The sequence below is a fragment of the Suillus discolor genome (assembly GCF_016758755.1).
Source record: "Suillus discolor strain FC423 chromosome Unknown F5147scaffold_16, whole genome shotgun sequence".
Taxonomy (NCBI): Eukaryota; Fungi; Basidiomycota; class Agaricomycetes; order Boletales; family Suillaceae; genus Suillus; species Suillus discolor.
This window is the reverse complement of record NW_024541263.1, coordinates 58,824-72,323: the sequence shown is the minus strand read 5'-3', so window position 1 is coordinate 72,323 and position 13,500 is coordinate 58,824. Positions and strand designations below refer to the sequence as shown.

The following is a 13,500-nucleotide window of genomic DNA, read 5'->3' as shown; positions in this document are numbered from 1 at the left end:
TTACTTGCACTTCACTTTACTTCTCTTACTACAAGTTATAGTTAGTAGAACTTTTTTCGATAGTCGTACTTCATGCAATTGATCCTTCTTGTTCATTCAGAATGATTGTTTGGCTTGACCGCTGCTATTTCACATCTCGCTGTCTTTGAGTTCTTTTGATAGGCTTTGCTTAGTCATACTTTGGTACTTCCGCAAGTCTTACACTTGGACACATTTCGACATTCCCACCATATTTCTCTCTTGGAACCTTCACTGTTCATCAGAAGCTCTTTGGACACTTCACACAACCTTGGACCTTTGTTTCTTGACTTCGGACCACCTTCAGATGCATCCTTGGAACATCAGACACACCTTGGGTAACCCTTCCAACTCTCATCTTCAATCTTAACTAGACATCCCTTGCATTTTATATCAAGAGGTATTTCTACAGGCAGTCTCTTTGGGTCAAATCACACTCACACCTTTGAGTTCTAAAGGTAACAACTTTTATAGCGCTTACATAGAATCAACTCTTTACAGTGGGACATGGTAGGATGGGAGCTGGTGGGATAGGCACATTGGAGTTATCTGCAGGTGGGACACCCAGGACACAAGCTTGCCTCAAGTCACACTGACAACGGAGTTAGGCTGCATCATTGGCTAGCTGTTTACAGTAAGCATGTCCATGTTCAGTAGGGTTCTGATTCCTATCAGAACAACGAGCAGGAGCAGAAGGAATTGGTGTATTAGCAACTGGAGTAGGAGCCACAGGACATGGTGTATGTGTGGCATGGGGTGGGTCGTCATTGTCTTCATCATTGCTGTCAGTGTTGGGGAATGGTTGGTTTGACAAAGACGATGTCTTGAGAGTTCAAAAATGCCCCCATCACTGAGTCTCAACAATGCCAAGCTTTGACTCCTAACAGATAACCCATGAAAATTGCTTCGTGAGATCATGGTCCCAATTTCTCCTGTAGCTCAGTAGGTATACACACAAAGCATCTAGCGCTGAATACACGAAGGTGCAAAACATTAGGTTTCATACCATGCAACATCTCATAGGGCGTCTTCCCAGGCTCAAGAGAGTGAGACTCTGTGCAATTGAAGAGATATGCTGCACAGAGAGCTGCTTCACCCCAGAGATTGTGCAGTAAGCGGGTGCGGTCAAGCATGGCATACATGCGGCCTTCAATGGTGCGTATGACCCTCTCTGCCTTACCATTCTGCTGATGTGCATAAGGTGCTGATAGCTGCTGCACAATCCCTAGTGAACACTGCATTCAGAAATTCACTCCCATTGTCCAAGCGAAAAACTTTCACTCAGAGCCCCAATTGATTCTCCCAATGTGCACGAACAAGACGCCAAGTGTCCAAAGCCTGATCTTTTGTCACAAGAAGTTGGAGATCCAGGATGTTTGTGTGGTCATTGAGGAAGATAATGAAGTAGCATTTATTATGGGGCATGGTGACAGGTATTGGACCACAGAGATCAGAATGAATGAGCTCTAGGAAACAAGTAGTACAAGCAGAGTCTGATGAGGGATGAGGACAGCAAGGATGTTTACCCATAATGCATGAATCACATTTTGATAGGATGGACCTGGCAGAAACCATCGCACTGGTGGCAAAGAGAGGCAGATGCCAGATGGACTCTCCACTGATCTGACTGAGGTGAGCGTGCCACAGGTCAAGTGTGGGGGTGATGTGAGTGAACACAGTGAGATCCGAGGGGGATTGTGTGATGGTGGGTGTGGTGTGCTGGGGAGCAGGGAGAAACTCAAGGTATACATAGCACAAGTTGTTAGCCATGGGGATCATGCCTAACTCAGTCCCTCAATAGACAAGCTCACAGAGAGGAGGTGACACCTGGAACACAGTCCCATCCTTTACTCAACATTAGCCCACCAACAGCAGATTCAACATTGCTGTCAGTGCATGCAGACAGTTCAATAGGTGAACATGATGCCTGGTGCTGCCAATTGTCAGAACTGCAATGCAGTCACCTCGACCAGAAGTAGACAAGCTCCTGTGGTTGGCTGTATGGATGGTGACAGCATCTGCAGCAGAGTACAACCAAAAGTATGATCGGTCATGGATGAGCGTTGTTGTTGTCCCTGAATCCAAGATAGTGTTGAATCCAGCAGCAACAAGGTGAGAGAGAGCCATGGTGTCCGCAGGAGCCAGATCAACAATGGAGGCACACAAGAGGTCTGCAAGGAGGGACTCTATTGCAGTTCCTGTCCCTGCAAACACAGCTATCACCATAGATGAAGGCAAGATAATGGATGTGAGATGTCAGAAATTCCTTATTTAGATTTCAGCAGGTTTGCAACCGGTTTCAAGGTCCAAATGCACTGCGTTGTAGAACTTGGAGTCCTTGTGGCCTCGTAGAGGTCTATTTTCCGATGCATGTGGAATGCTAATCATTATCCAAATCATTCCCTATCATATCCGACTCAATATGCACCAAACCCGAAAACATCGGACATCGGGTTTCGCATCGGCCGATCGGATATCGCACACACTTGTCCTACCTATGTCCAGTCTCATTGCACTAGCCCCACTAGGTGCATAGTTACTTGTTTTCACATCACTAACATTGTTGACCGTGTTATTACATGTATTCCCATAGTCCGCAGTACATCATGTCTTATTACATAGGACATCGGACCCAAAATATTGTGCTACTACTTTCGCCTATAGGGTTCCAGATTCCTATGTATCTACATAAATATTGGACTCCCCATAGCATCATCATCATCTGAGTAGAGGAGAATCATCTCTGATGCTTAGGGGTCAAACCCAATATTTCGTAGTTCTTAGTTGACATTGCGAATATCATCGTTCCTTCACCGTCCGTATCCATCATCGTTATCATTGCGCACACCGCTCGCTTCCCCGATGCTTGCTATAGCGTTACTATTAGTTTCCGATACACCCGAACCCGAACCCGATAACCCAAAACCCGAAAAACATCGGACCCGACACTTTTGCATTGGACATTGTAATTATACCTTCGGACATTGTTTCCCGCGCTCCGATTATTGACCTCACATCACCCACTGACCCCCAAAACTATTCCCAGACCGCAGACCCCTGGGTCGAACACACTTGTCCTGCAAGTATAGCAGATAGGCAGTGCAAGACCACAACATACAGATATCAGTTTGGAGCCATCTTTGTATAGCCCCACTCTGTGTCGTATACCTACAGCGTGTCTTTAAATAGGTTGCCATAATAGAGTCATGATTTCAGCGTGATTGCAACATAATTTCAACATGATTACAATGTAATTGTCATTGTTATTTAAATGAACTTGAACATTTGAACCTCCCATTTAAATGACTATTGCAAGCACCATAGCGATCATTTTAAGTTCATTGTCATCAATGGCAACTCATAATAATCAGATTGCAGTATTGAAAAATTGCATTTCCCTACGTACAGTACAAATTGTATTTTAAAAATATCATTGGAATCTTATCATTCTGCGATCAAACAAGACCAGCAGCTCATGACACAAATTGCTGCAGCTGTAGAGGCCCAGCTATGCGCACAGAAACAACAGCAACAAGACCCTAGACCTGCAGAAGGGTTGACTGCACCAATGGCTGAGTGGAAAATGGAGCTAAGCACAAGAAGAATAGGGCACAGAGCACGAATGGCTATGCAGCTTCCATTGCCTGGCAGGGACTCTCAAACTGTAAGTCACCCTACCACTGAAGTTAATAGGCATACCAGATAGAAGGTGGATGGGGCAACAGACCATTTGATATCGCTCATTCTGTGAGCTTCCATTGCCTGGCAGAGACTCTCAGACTGTAAGTCACCCTACCACTGAAGTCAATAGGCGTACCAGAGAGTAAGGTGGATGGGGCGGACCATTTGGTATCCTCTGCTTGTTCTGCGAGCTTTCATTATCTGGCAGGGACTCTCAATTGACAGGGTGATCTCTCCATGAGCATAGAGGACAAGGTCAATTCTCCAAGACCTTGGCAGGGACTTAATACTAGCCAACAAATACTCAGAGGAGGGTCAGTCTAAGTGTGAATGAGGGAGAGCTCGATACTCACTATTTTATTAGTGGCCGATGTCGATTCATTGTGATGTGGCCAAGAGTTGTGTCTGAATGGTCAGTACCAATATGAATTTGATGGAAGCACAGACTTAACTTGAATAATGTCTGGCAAATTATTCTAATAGGCCATGTCAGACAATTCTGAATCAGAGACCCTTAGTGTTGGTACCAACATCTGAATCCGCAATCCAGTGGTAATATTAATAACTGCCTGACATTTAAATCCAGAACATGGACAATTTAAAGCAGTATGAACGATACTTAAAGCTTGTTATTAGGTCTAGAGAGAAAGCGCGAGGAGGTCCAGGGTAACGGCTGCAATTTAGATGGTGAAAATTAGCAAGGCAGTGGTGGTTTGATTTCAAGCCGTTGTAGGACTTGGAGTCCTTGTAGCCTCATAGAGGCTCTTTTTGCAGTGTCCCTTAGGTCATAGCGCAGTGTGTTGGTTCTGTCATGCATCTTCCCTCTGTCCTATCCATGTCCTCCGCTTGTCCATTGGTGCGTATTTTATCTCGTTTGCATTAGGCTGACCATATTTCTGAAGCTATATCGCTTATATTCTCATTACTTGTGTTATGGACCCTTGATATGTATTACTGCTATCTGCTCGGCTCCGAACAGCACTATGCGCGCTATCATATATACTCAATACTTTAGATTTTTCATGTATCTTCTGTTCCCACTATCGAAATTATCATCTGTTTGCACGCAACACTCAGACTAAGAATCTAAACCTTCAGCCGACTACATCGTGTGCTGCATTAATGGTCGCGCTAAATGTTCGCACTTCACTCATTGCACTTATCATCAGACTCTCCTCCCATTTTACCCTCACATTGCATCACCTTCACGTTTCCACTAAAGGCTCACTCACATATCCTTCAACTTTTCTCCGCACCTTCGCGCTCCGTCAAACTTTTGGCCGCTCAGTCATGTATCATATCGCACCTTCGGCGGTTCACTCACGCTCACATCACATCAGCACAATGTCGCGTGCTTCTTCCATTCTCAGTTACTCTTACTAGTTTCCAAGTTTCCCCTCACATTTTACTTAGAGGAATCGTCCTCAGTAGCAATCCCCTTGGGCTGAATAATATACTCGCATCCAGAGGTCTATTTGAGTTTTACCCCACTTCACCCTTTCTCCCCCTTTCACCCCTTCTCATCTAGCTATCATTCCTCACACACACCATTCAAAATCTTAGAAAGGCAATCAAATCAGATTTGTTTAGTCTTGTTTGTTGATTTCAAGTACCTCAACAGACCTTTGACAAGATTTCGACCATCATGCACAGCAATTTAAATTGATTTATCCATTGCATAAGAATTCGGACTGACAGAATACAGTAACAAAGTAAACTAACGAGCTAATACTAATCAATGCAGTCTACAGGAATTACAGAATCAATGACTACAATGAAGACTATTTGTGAGACCGGATATTAGCATGATTCGCACTGACGGAAGCTGCAGCTTTCCTCCCTCTGGTCTTTGCCTGCTTCCATCTGCCACTTGGTGCAGGTTCTGCATCCTCAGGTACCTCGTCTACTATTACCGCTGAACTGACACTCTCTTGCACAATATCAGGTTCAGGCCCACTGGCAGGTGCTGCCTCTGAATCCACATTTGGAGGACCGACAGCAGCGGCTACACCGACATCGACAACAGGACCAGATGTGGCTCTTGCAGTGTGCTGCTGTAATGTGGACAGGTTTGGTTGTGATATTGAGCCTGAAACACGCTCCAGGTCTGCAATGGCTGCATGTCTGGCAGTTTCTGGGTCAGACATGTCTGATTCGTCAGTTGAACTTTCCATATCAAGCGCTGTGAGTGCTCGATCAATCATGTCAGTATGATCTTCCTGTCCAGCCAAATCCAGGGCGGAAAGTTTTGTGGCTTGGAAGATGTAGTGATTGATATTGGTTACAATTAGTGTGATGCGCCTTGTACTCCATTTTGATACTAGAACCTTCTTGTAGGTGAAAAACAGTTCCCTGTAGTTTAAAGCTGGCCTCTTTCCGATGCCTGTGCTTGAGAATTCCGTGTCAGGCAACAGTAGAAATATTGCCTGCAAAATAGTGTGTAACCGTAAATTGGATTGACATATTGCTGGCTTACGATGACTGCGGCCCATGCAATGGAACCTGGTGTGACTTGCCGAACACTCCACTTCATTGAGTTCATATGGGCGCTGCTGCCACTAGAAGTTTGATGAAGTGATGTGATGCCCCGCAATGAAGCTTTCAGGGCCTAAGGATAGAAGTTCCTAGTGAGACCAACAACAAAGACAGAGAAAGGTACTCGAAGACTTACTTGTGCCAGCAGTTTCCAGTTCCCAAAGACAGTCTTGAGTGATTTATCCTCCACCAACCCTGGGAACAACACTGGAGGGAATGTCTTGTACGTTGGGTTTGCCAAAGATGTGACCCCAAGGAGTCGTTGGATCTCGATGATGTTGGCTCTGTTGTAGCTAGTATTGGTAACGTATTTTGAAGGAAGCTCAAAAATATCGCCAGCAACCCCGCGAAGCTTTTTGATCTCATTGGCATGAGTGTCTGCAATGCATTTTGTTACCTACAATGAGCATGTTAGTAAGTCACATTGCACGAAAAGTCCAGGAATGAGAGCCCACTTACGAGATCACTAAAGTATGAACTTTCCATCACCTTGTGCAATGACTCGGGAAAGTGGTGATAGAGCTCGTCTATGAATGTCGACTCTTGAGTAGATCCAGTCTTGTAATGGTCAATGCTGTCAAATGGAATCAGAGATTCCGGCAAGCATTTGTTAAGGAGGTCGCTGCTGAGAAACATCTCGACCATCATGCCATATTTGCGAGCATAGATAGAAATGGTGTCCTCGTGAATGCTGAATTCATCGTGAGTATCTGTGCGCCATTTTTGCTTAGGCTTCTTAGCATGCAGAGTTTTTTTTTCCTCTTTGATATTTCTATTCTCGTCCTGGAGCTTCTGCATTTGAATTTGCAAAACTTTGAGAGTCTGACATGCCAAATAATGTGAAAGTTAAGAAACACTCAGAATTACATGTAAGTCTTACCTCTAGAAGTTCTCCTTTGGACGCGCCGGGGCCAGGAACAGATACAATGCGACCAGAATCGGCATCTTGATCATCCCATTCACTGCTGGATGAATCTACTGCAGGCTGCAAAATGTGTGACATGTCGGTAGTGAAAGACAGTAGTCCAGATTCTGTTCAAGTTCAAATTCTAAGGGTCAACTCGACAGAAGATGACAGAAAATCACTCACATAAGACTGCATTTTATTAAGTCCCTGCACCACCAAATAGGACAATGAGGCCAGACGTAAAATCACTAGCTGCAGCCTTACATGGGGAACCGAAAATGTTGATCAGTCAATGAAAGATGTAAGTGATAGTTAGCACACCAATGTAAAATCACGATTTCAGTGCGATGCTCTTCGAAGTAATAATAAAACACATTTTAAAGGTGCTGCATGACGTGATAAAGCTCTGCTGGAAGTATTAAATACTGCAGAGAAAGGATATATGATGTCAAGATCAGATGTGAAGTCAAAATGCTGGATCCTAAATGACATACCAATGACTGAATTTACGTAGCCCACGTTCTGGGCATCACTGAGTTGACATAATATCAGAGGGCAAAAAATGATGAGATGGGTAGATTCAGATGCCAGGTGAGACAGTCGAGCCTCATGGAGATTCAGATGGTTATCAATTAGTGGTGGGTGGTGTGTCAATAGTTGAGGCGATTAGAATGGATGGCAGGGGGTCATGGTGGTCCAGTGCATGAACATTGTTCTGCTTGAGAACAGCAAGAGCAGCGGTCTGAAACTGGTGGACAAGCGTGACAGAAACACCCTTGAAGAAGTTCTTCAATTGCCTGAACTGTGGCGAATCTGGGCAGAGGTCCAGTGCATGAACATTGTTCTGCTTGAGAACAGCAAGAGCAGTGGTCTGAAACTGGTGGACAAGCATGACAGAAACACCCTTGAAGAAGTTCTTCAACTGCCTGAACTGTGGCAAATCTGGGCGGAGGTCCAGTGCACGAACATTGTTCTGCTTGAGAACAGCAAGAGCAGCAGTCTGAAACCATGGATGAGCGTGACAGAAACACCCTCGAAGGAGTTCTTTAACAAGGAAGGAAAATCATCTAGTATTGGTCATTGGCTCTTTTGATCACTGATCTAGTTTATTACATTAGCAGAGCGCCTGATTGAAGGGATGACAGACTCACCAGGGAGTGGAATATGTCAGATGCGCACAGGATGTCCTGCTTGCAGGTGCATTGCCCTTACATGAAGGAACATATCCATGTCAGTGGTGTCAACGATGAGGTAATCAAGTGAGTTGCCATCCTGCACTAGAAGCGCTCCACAAATGATGGATCTAACTGAGAAAAATTCTGCCTGAGCATGTGGTTTTGCTCAGACCCTGAAAAGATTAAGCTGCTTATCTTTTCAAAGCTGCTGGCCTGTCAGCACATCAAAGGGGTGGACAAGAGCGAGGGAAAACAAGTCGTTCCCAACTGCACATTCAAAAAGAAAGATTAGGTGTCCAAGAATGATGCTGTTATTTGTCTGGATAAAGGCACAGTCAAAACATGGTGCATTGAAGAATCATGGATTACACCGGAGATAGTCAGTGTGTTGTTGCCAATCCACCAGCGACTCATAGTTGACTTGTAAGAATCTACACTCAGTAATCTATTTCTAATGAGTGTAGTGACAAGAGGCGGGATTGAATGAACCTACCAAGTCATCTGATTTGAAATGAATTCTTTTTCCACCTGGTAGCAGAATGTTGCAGGCAGGCAAGAACGTGTTCAAGAAATCATTAAGCTTGATGCGGAAGTTGGTTAATCCAACATCAGCTTGATGTGCGCTCTCAATGAAAGCGAAGGTCTGTGCTGCTTGTTTTGACCCAAGTTTGATGTGCAGTGATGGATCCAAGGAAACGATACCTGGACCGTCCTCGATGGCAGTTACAGTGTCTTCTGGATCATCATCTTCCTGTAAATTGTCACCTGTATCTTTCAATTTCAGCTGTGAATACTCGTTGAAGTCCGATATATGGCGACTGATGTCATCTGCGACATGCAGCCAGTGATCAATGTGAAGAATCTGTAAATATAGCATGAGGTTGTTAGTAGGGAATGACCATTTGAATCAATCAATTTGATACATTGCCTGCTCTGTAATATTTTTGAAGTTTGTCCAGTTCAAGTACCAGTCCTTCAAGTGGCTGTGCATCTGCTCATTCGGCTTGGTGTTGTAATTGCACGAAGTGCCTTTAGCTTCGATGTCGTCGAATATATGCGTACTCATGTAAAGTTTTGGGAAGTTCTAATTCTTCTCATTATCATCAGCGGTTTTGTCCATATATTGCTGTTGACATGTCAGGATATAACAGCTACAGATGAAACTACAAGGTATTACATACCCCCATGAGTGCCATGAATGCTTGGATGGTATGTTGTCCCTCGCTGATTGTATCAGATGTATGAACTTCCAGTGCAGCATATATGTCCATTTCAAGGTAAAGGCACACACATCGTAGGAGAAGATAACCGAGCAGAGAATCATGCTCAGTCAAGACATCATGCATTGCATAGATTATCATCTAAGAAAAGTCACTATTACACAAATAAGATGGTTAGATGACTGCGCCAGCTCACAACCTTAGAAATATCCTCATGAACAGAACAGTCTGTGAATGTAACACTGAAAACCTTGTTCGGGTGCTTGAGGTTCCACCAGCGTGGAAATTTTTCGTAGCTACATAGCAATAGTATCAATTATCAGATTGACGGATTGAAAATGAACAAACCTCTTGTTGACTTGCGATACTGCCTCCCTTCCAAGGATTCCGAGGTATTTCTGCACTTTAACCCATAGATGGCATGACCAAAGTCCACCATGATTGAAGTGACAGCGGTCATGCGACAATGCTCGAAAAACACAGGTGAATGCCACAGCCCAAAACACATTCTAAAAACAACCAGTCTTAGATATCTGCACGAAGAAACATTCCCTTACCTCGATGAAATGAAGGGATTGTTCTTTCAGGAGTGCCTCTCTCTCTTCGAGCGTTTCTTTTGCGTGTGCAGTGTTCACAAGTGCCCGTGACTCTTTTGATGTTCGTTGGCGATAAGTTTTCGAAGCATCCCAAAGCTCATCTCGAGGAATGAGGCAAACAGGACATGGCCAGAGGCTCATGAGTCCTCATGTAAGTGACATGACACATCTGTATGATAGTATTAGAAACGAACAAAAAATGTAATCAAATACTCCCTGTTCTTCAAAATCGGCCGATAGAATGAGAATACAAAGAAAGAACCAATGCTTAATGCCAACTAGACATTCAAACCACTGCCCTGTTTGCGATTTTGAGGCTAACAAAGAGATGATCCATGCGAAGGACTGGTGCCAGACAGTATTCTTAAAGTTCACCCAGCTAGGCTTTCCAGAGTACAATTTTTCATCCTCCACCTATTCAAACCGCATCAGAAGTACTAATGATGAGTGAGGAAAGCAAAATCGCACAATTGGCAACCATCCCACCACATAGCCACCACCTGTGCCTCGTCTGTTTCAAATTTCAGTTGGTAGGTTCACTAAATGAGCATAAACCAGATAACCCTTTGCAGTGCCAAATGAGGATAATTTTGTTTTGTCGGCATACAGTATATAGGCCAGTGGCTTAGCACCTGGTGGGAGTTGTGACTACAAAGTAATACAATGAAAACACAAACATGACCAAACCACTAGTATTACATACTTGTATATCCCAAATGTCCTGCGCAGTGAAAGGTTTGTCAACAAAATGAACAAAAGTGGCTCCGTCAAACTTTGAAAAATGATGGGCATCAAATGAGAAGTGTGGAAAGAGGCAGGGATTCCGAAGCATGTCAGCAGCTAAGTCCCAAAGGTCCCGGTAGTGTACCTCATAGTCTCGTGATACACTGTCACCATTGTAGGTAACCAAAATCACCTCCTTTGTGAACTGCGCTTCAATAATGTTATCAAAAGTCTCATGAAATTCAATGTATAAATGTGAATGCACCTTTGTGACACGATGCAAGGCCACCTCCCACAAGCTATGAATGTCCTTGTAGTTTTTGAACAACATTTTCTCTTTTCCTATGGCACATCAGTGACACAACTTGATGAGGCGATCAGTTTGTTTGTTGTTTAGCCCAACCTCAAGAATGATCTTGGCGATTTTGAATTCAAGGCATGATTTTAATGGATGCCAAGGGTGTCCATCAGGTGGGGGAATCGAGGTTGTGGCAGGATGACACTCAAAAGTATTGAATCTGTGTATACTGGTCATGATACCACTGTTTGGGTGATACTCGACTTTGATATCATCGTGATTGAAGGTGGGGAATGCATCTGTGAGCTCAGGTTCCTCAAGAATGGGAACATCTTTATTAGATAGTGTTAGTGTGAGCAGAATGAATCTGCATATCAACTCACCGATCATTTGATCACCAAAATCAAAGCCTATATCGTCCTGAATATGTGCGGATTCTGCGTGATGTTGCCATTCAACTGAGATTGTGAGCATAGAACATACTAAAACATAACTATAACTCACTTGGCACATTGATATTACCTGTCCAATGTTTGTCAAGTCTTGTGGAGGAAGGACCTGCCGCTATTGTACAATATGAATCAGCTTTGACAATGCATGTATTGGGATAAAGATAAAACAGTCGGAAATGTACCATTCTCTTGATGAATGCCATCTACAATAACTTAATCCTGACATTGCTTTTCCGCCTTTGTTTCGCAGGACTTTCGGTGGGTGGTGTAGCCTCGTGGCTTGATGTGTTGGTCACATAAATCACAATGTTTTGTGTGTTCTGGACCCATGAATAAGTTGACAGTTATATACAAAAATAATTGGAATGGGGCCTTGTCGATAGAGCAAGGGGATGGGTGCAGGCGTTGAACGGTGATGGTTGGGTGCTTCAATACACCTACTAATATGGATGGTATGAGCCTTGCAATAGATTGGAACTCAGTCATCAAATTGCCTTGGCATTTCAGGGGGCATTTCAACATATTTGAACAGCATGCAAATGGCATGTCAACGATACATCATTGCAACCGGTGTAGGACTTGGAGTCCTTGTAGCCTCGTAGAGGTCTATTTTCTGATGCATGTTGAATGCTAATCATTACTCAAATCATTCCCTATCATATCCGACTCAATACACACCAAACCTGAAAACATCGGACATTGGACATCGGGTTTCACATCGGCCGATCGGATATCGCGCGCACTTGTCCTACCTATGTCCAGTCTCATTGCGCTAGCCCCACTAGGTGCATAGTTACTTGTTTTCACATCGCTAACATTGTCGACCGCGTTATTACATGTATTCCCATGGTCCACAGTACATCATGTCTTATTACATAGGACATCAGACCCAAAATATTGCGCTACTACTTTCGCCTATAGGGTTCTGGATTCCTACGTATCTACATAAATATTGGACTCCCCATAGCATCATCATCATCTGAGTAGAGGAGAATCGTCTCCGACGCTTAGGGGTCAAACCCGATATTTCGTAGTTCTTAGTTGACATTGCGAATATCATTGTTCCTTCACCATCCATATCCATCATCATTATTATTGCACACACCGCTCACTTCCCTGACGCCCGCTATAGTGTTACTATCAGTTTCCAATACACCTGAACCCGAACCCGATAACCTGAAACCCAAAAAACATCGGACCCAACACTTTTGCATTGGACATTGTAATTATACCTTCGGACATTGTTTCCCGCGCTCCAATTATTGACCTTTCATCACCCACTGACCCCCAAAACTATTCCCAGACCGCAGACCCCTGGGTTGAACGCACTTGTCCCGCAAGTATAGCAGATAGGCAGTGCAAGACCACAACATACAGATATCAGTTTGGAGCCATCTTTGTATAGCCCCACTCTGTGTTGTATACCTACACCAGTGTAAAGAGTTGATTCTTTGTGGGCGCTACTAAAGTGTTACCTTAAGACTCAGAGTGCGAGTGAGACGTTCATCCCAAAGAGACTGCCTATAGAAATGCTCCTTGATATAATGCAAGGGATATCTTGTTAAGATTGAAGGTGAGAGAAGGGAAAACTACCAAGAGTGCACTCGGTGTTCCGAGGATGTGTCCGAAGTACTGAAGTACTCGTCTGAAGTGGTCCGAAGGTGGTCCGACATCAAGAAACGAAGGTCCAAGGTTGCGCAAAGTGTCCGAAGGGCTTCTGGTGAACAGTGAAGGTTCCGAAGTAGTATGGCATGTATGTCGAAGTATAAGACTTGCAAAGTGCGAATAAGCAAAGCCTATCAGAAAACTAAGAGACAGCGAAGCGTGAAATGGCAGTGGTCAGGCCAAACGATCGTTCCGAATGAACAAAGAGATCGATTGTGTGAAGTATGACT

The 13,500-nt window shown here is 44.0% G+C and overlaps 4 protein-coding genes across 4 annotated transcripts; 1 reads left to right on the top strand and 3 right to left on the bottom strand.

Annotated features, from left to right (window-relative positions):
* Positions 1 to 3,493: 3,493 nt before the first annotated feature.
* F5147DRAFT_651041 (uncharacterized protein) lies at positions 3,494 to 3,921 on the top strand (the record flags this gene model as incomplete). The annotated part of the gene is made up of 4 exons (XM_041433504.1): positions 3,494 to 3,682; positions 3,712 to 3,765; positions 3,788 to 3,800; positions 3,830 to 3,921. The coding sequence occupies 4 exons, from the start codon at positions 3,494 to 3,496 to the stop codon at positions 3,919 to 3,921; spliced, it is 348 nt and encodes a 115-aa protein (XP_041294968.1).
* A 1,559-nt stretch (positions 3,922 to 5,480) lies between these two features.
* Positions 5,481 to 7,237, bottom strand: F5147DRAFT_771483 (uncharacterized protein; the record flags this gene model as incomplete). Its single annotated transcript, XM_041441253.1, has 5 exons — positions 5,481 to 6,125; positions 6,176 to 6,307; positions 6,371 to 6,631; positions 6,694 to 7,056; positions 7,115 to 7,237. The coding sequence occupies 5 exons, from the start codon at positions 7,235 to 7,237 to the stop codon at positions 5,481 to 5,483; spliced, it is 1,524 nt and encodes a 507-aa protein (XP_041294967.1).
* Positions 7,238 to 8,308: 1,071 nt separating this feature from the next.
* On the bottom strand, positions 8,309 to 11,186 carry F5147DRAFT_744606 (uncharacterized protein; the record flags this gene model as incomplete). Its single annotated transcript, XM_041439689.1, has 15 exons — positions 8,309 to 8,464; positions 8,489 to 8,503; positions 8,540 to 8,624; positions 8,688 to 8,761; positions 8,810 to 9,178; positions 9,245 to 9,400; positions 9,498 to 9,677; positions 9,733 to 9,832; positions 9,885 to 10,045; positions 10,094 to 10,268; positions 10,293 to 10,301; positions 10,323 to 10,546; positions 10,673 to 10,780; positions 10,836 to 11,060; positions 11,121 to 11,186. The coding sequence occupies 15 exons, from the start codon at positions 11,184 to 11,186 to the stop codon at positions 8,309 to 8,311; spliced, it is 2,103 nt and encodes a 700-aa protein (XP_041294966.1).
* A 21-nt stretch (positions 11,187 to 11,207) lies between these two features.
* F5147DRAFT_771481 (uncharacterized protein) lies at positions 11,208 to 11,627 on the bottom strand (the record flags this gene model as incomplete). Its single annotated transcript, XM_041441252.1, has 2 exons — positions 11,208 to 11,485; positions 11,537 to 11,627. 2 exons carry the CDS (start codon positions 11,625 to 11,627, stop codon positions 11,208 to 11,210), a joined length of 369 nt encoding a protein of 122 aa, XP_041294965.1.
* Between the last annotated feature and the right edge of the window lie 1,873 nt (positions 11,628 to 13,500).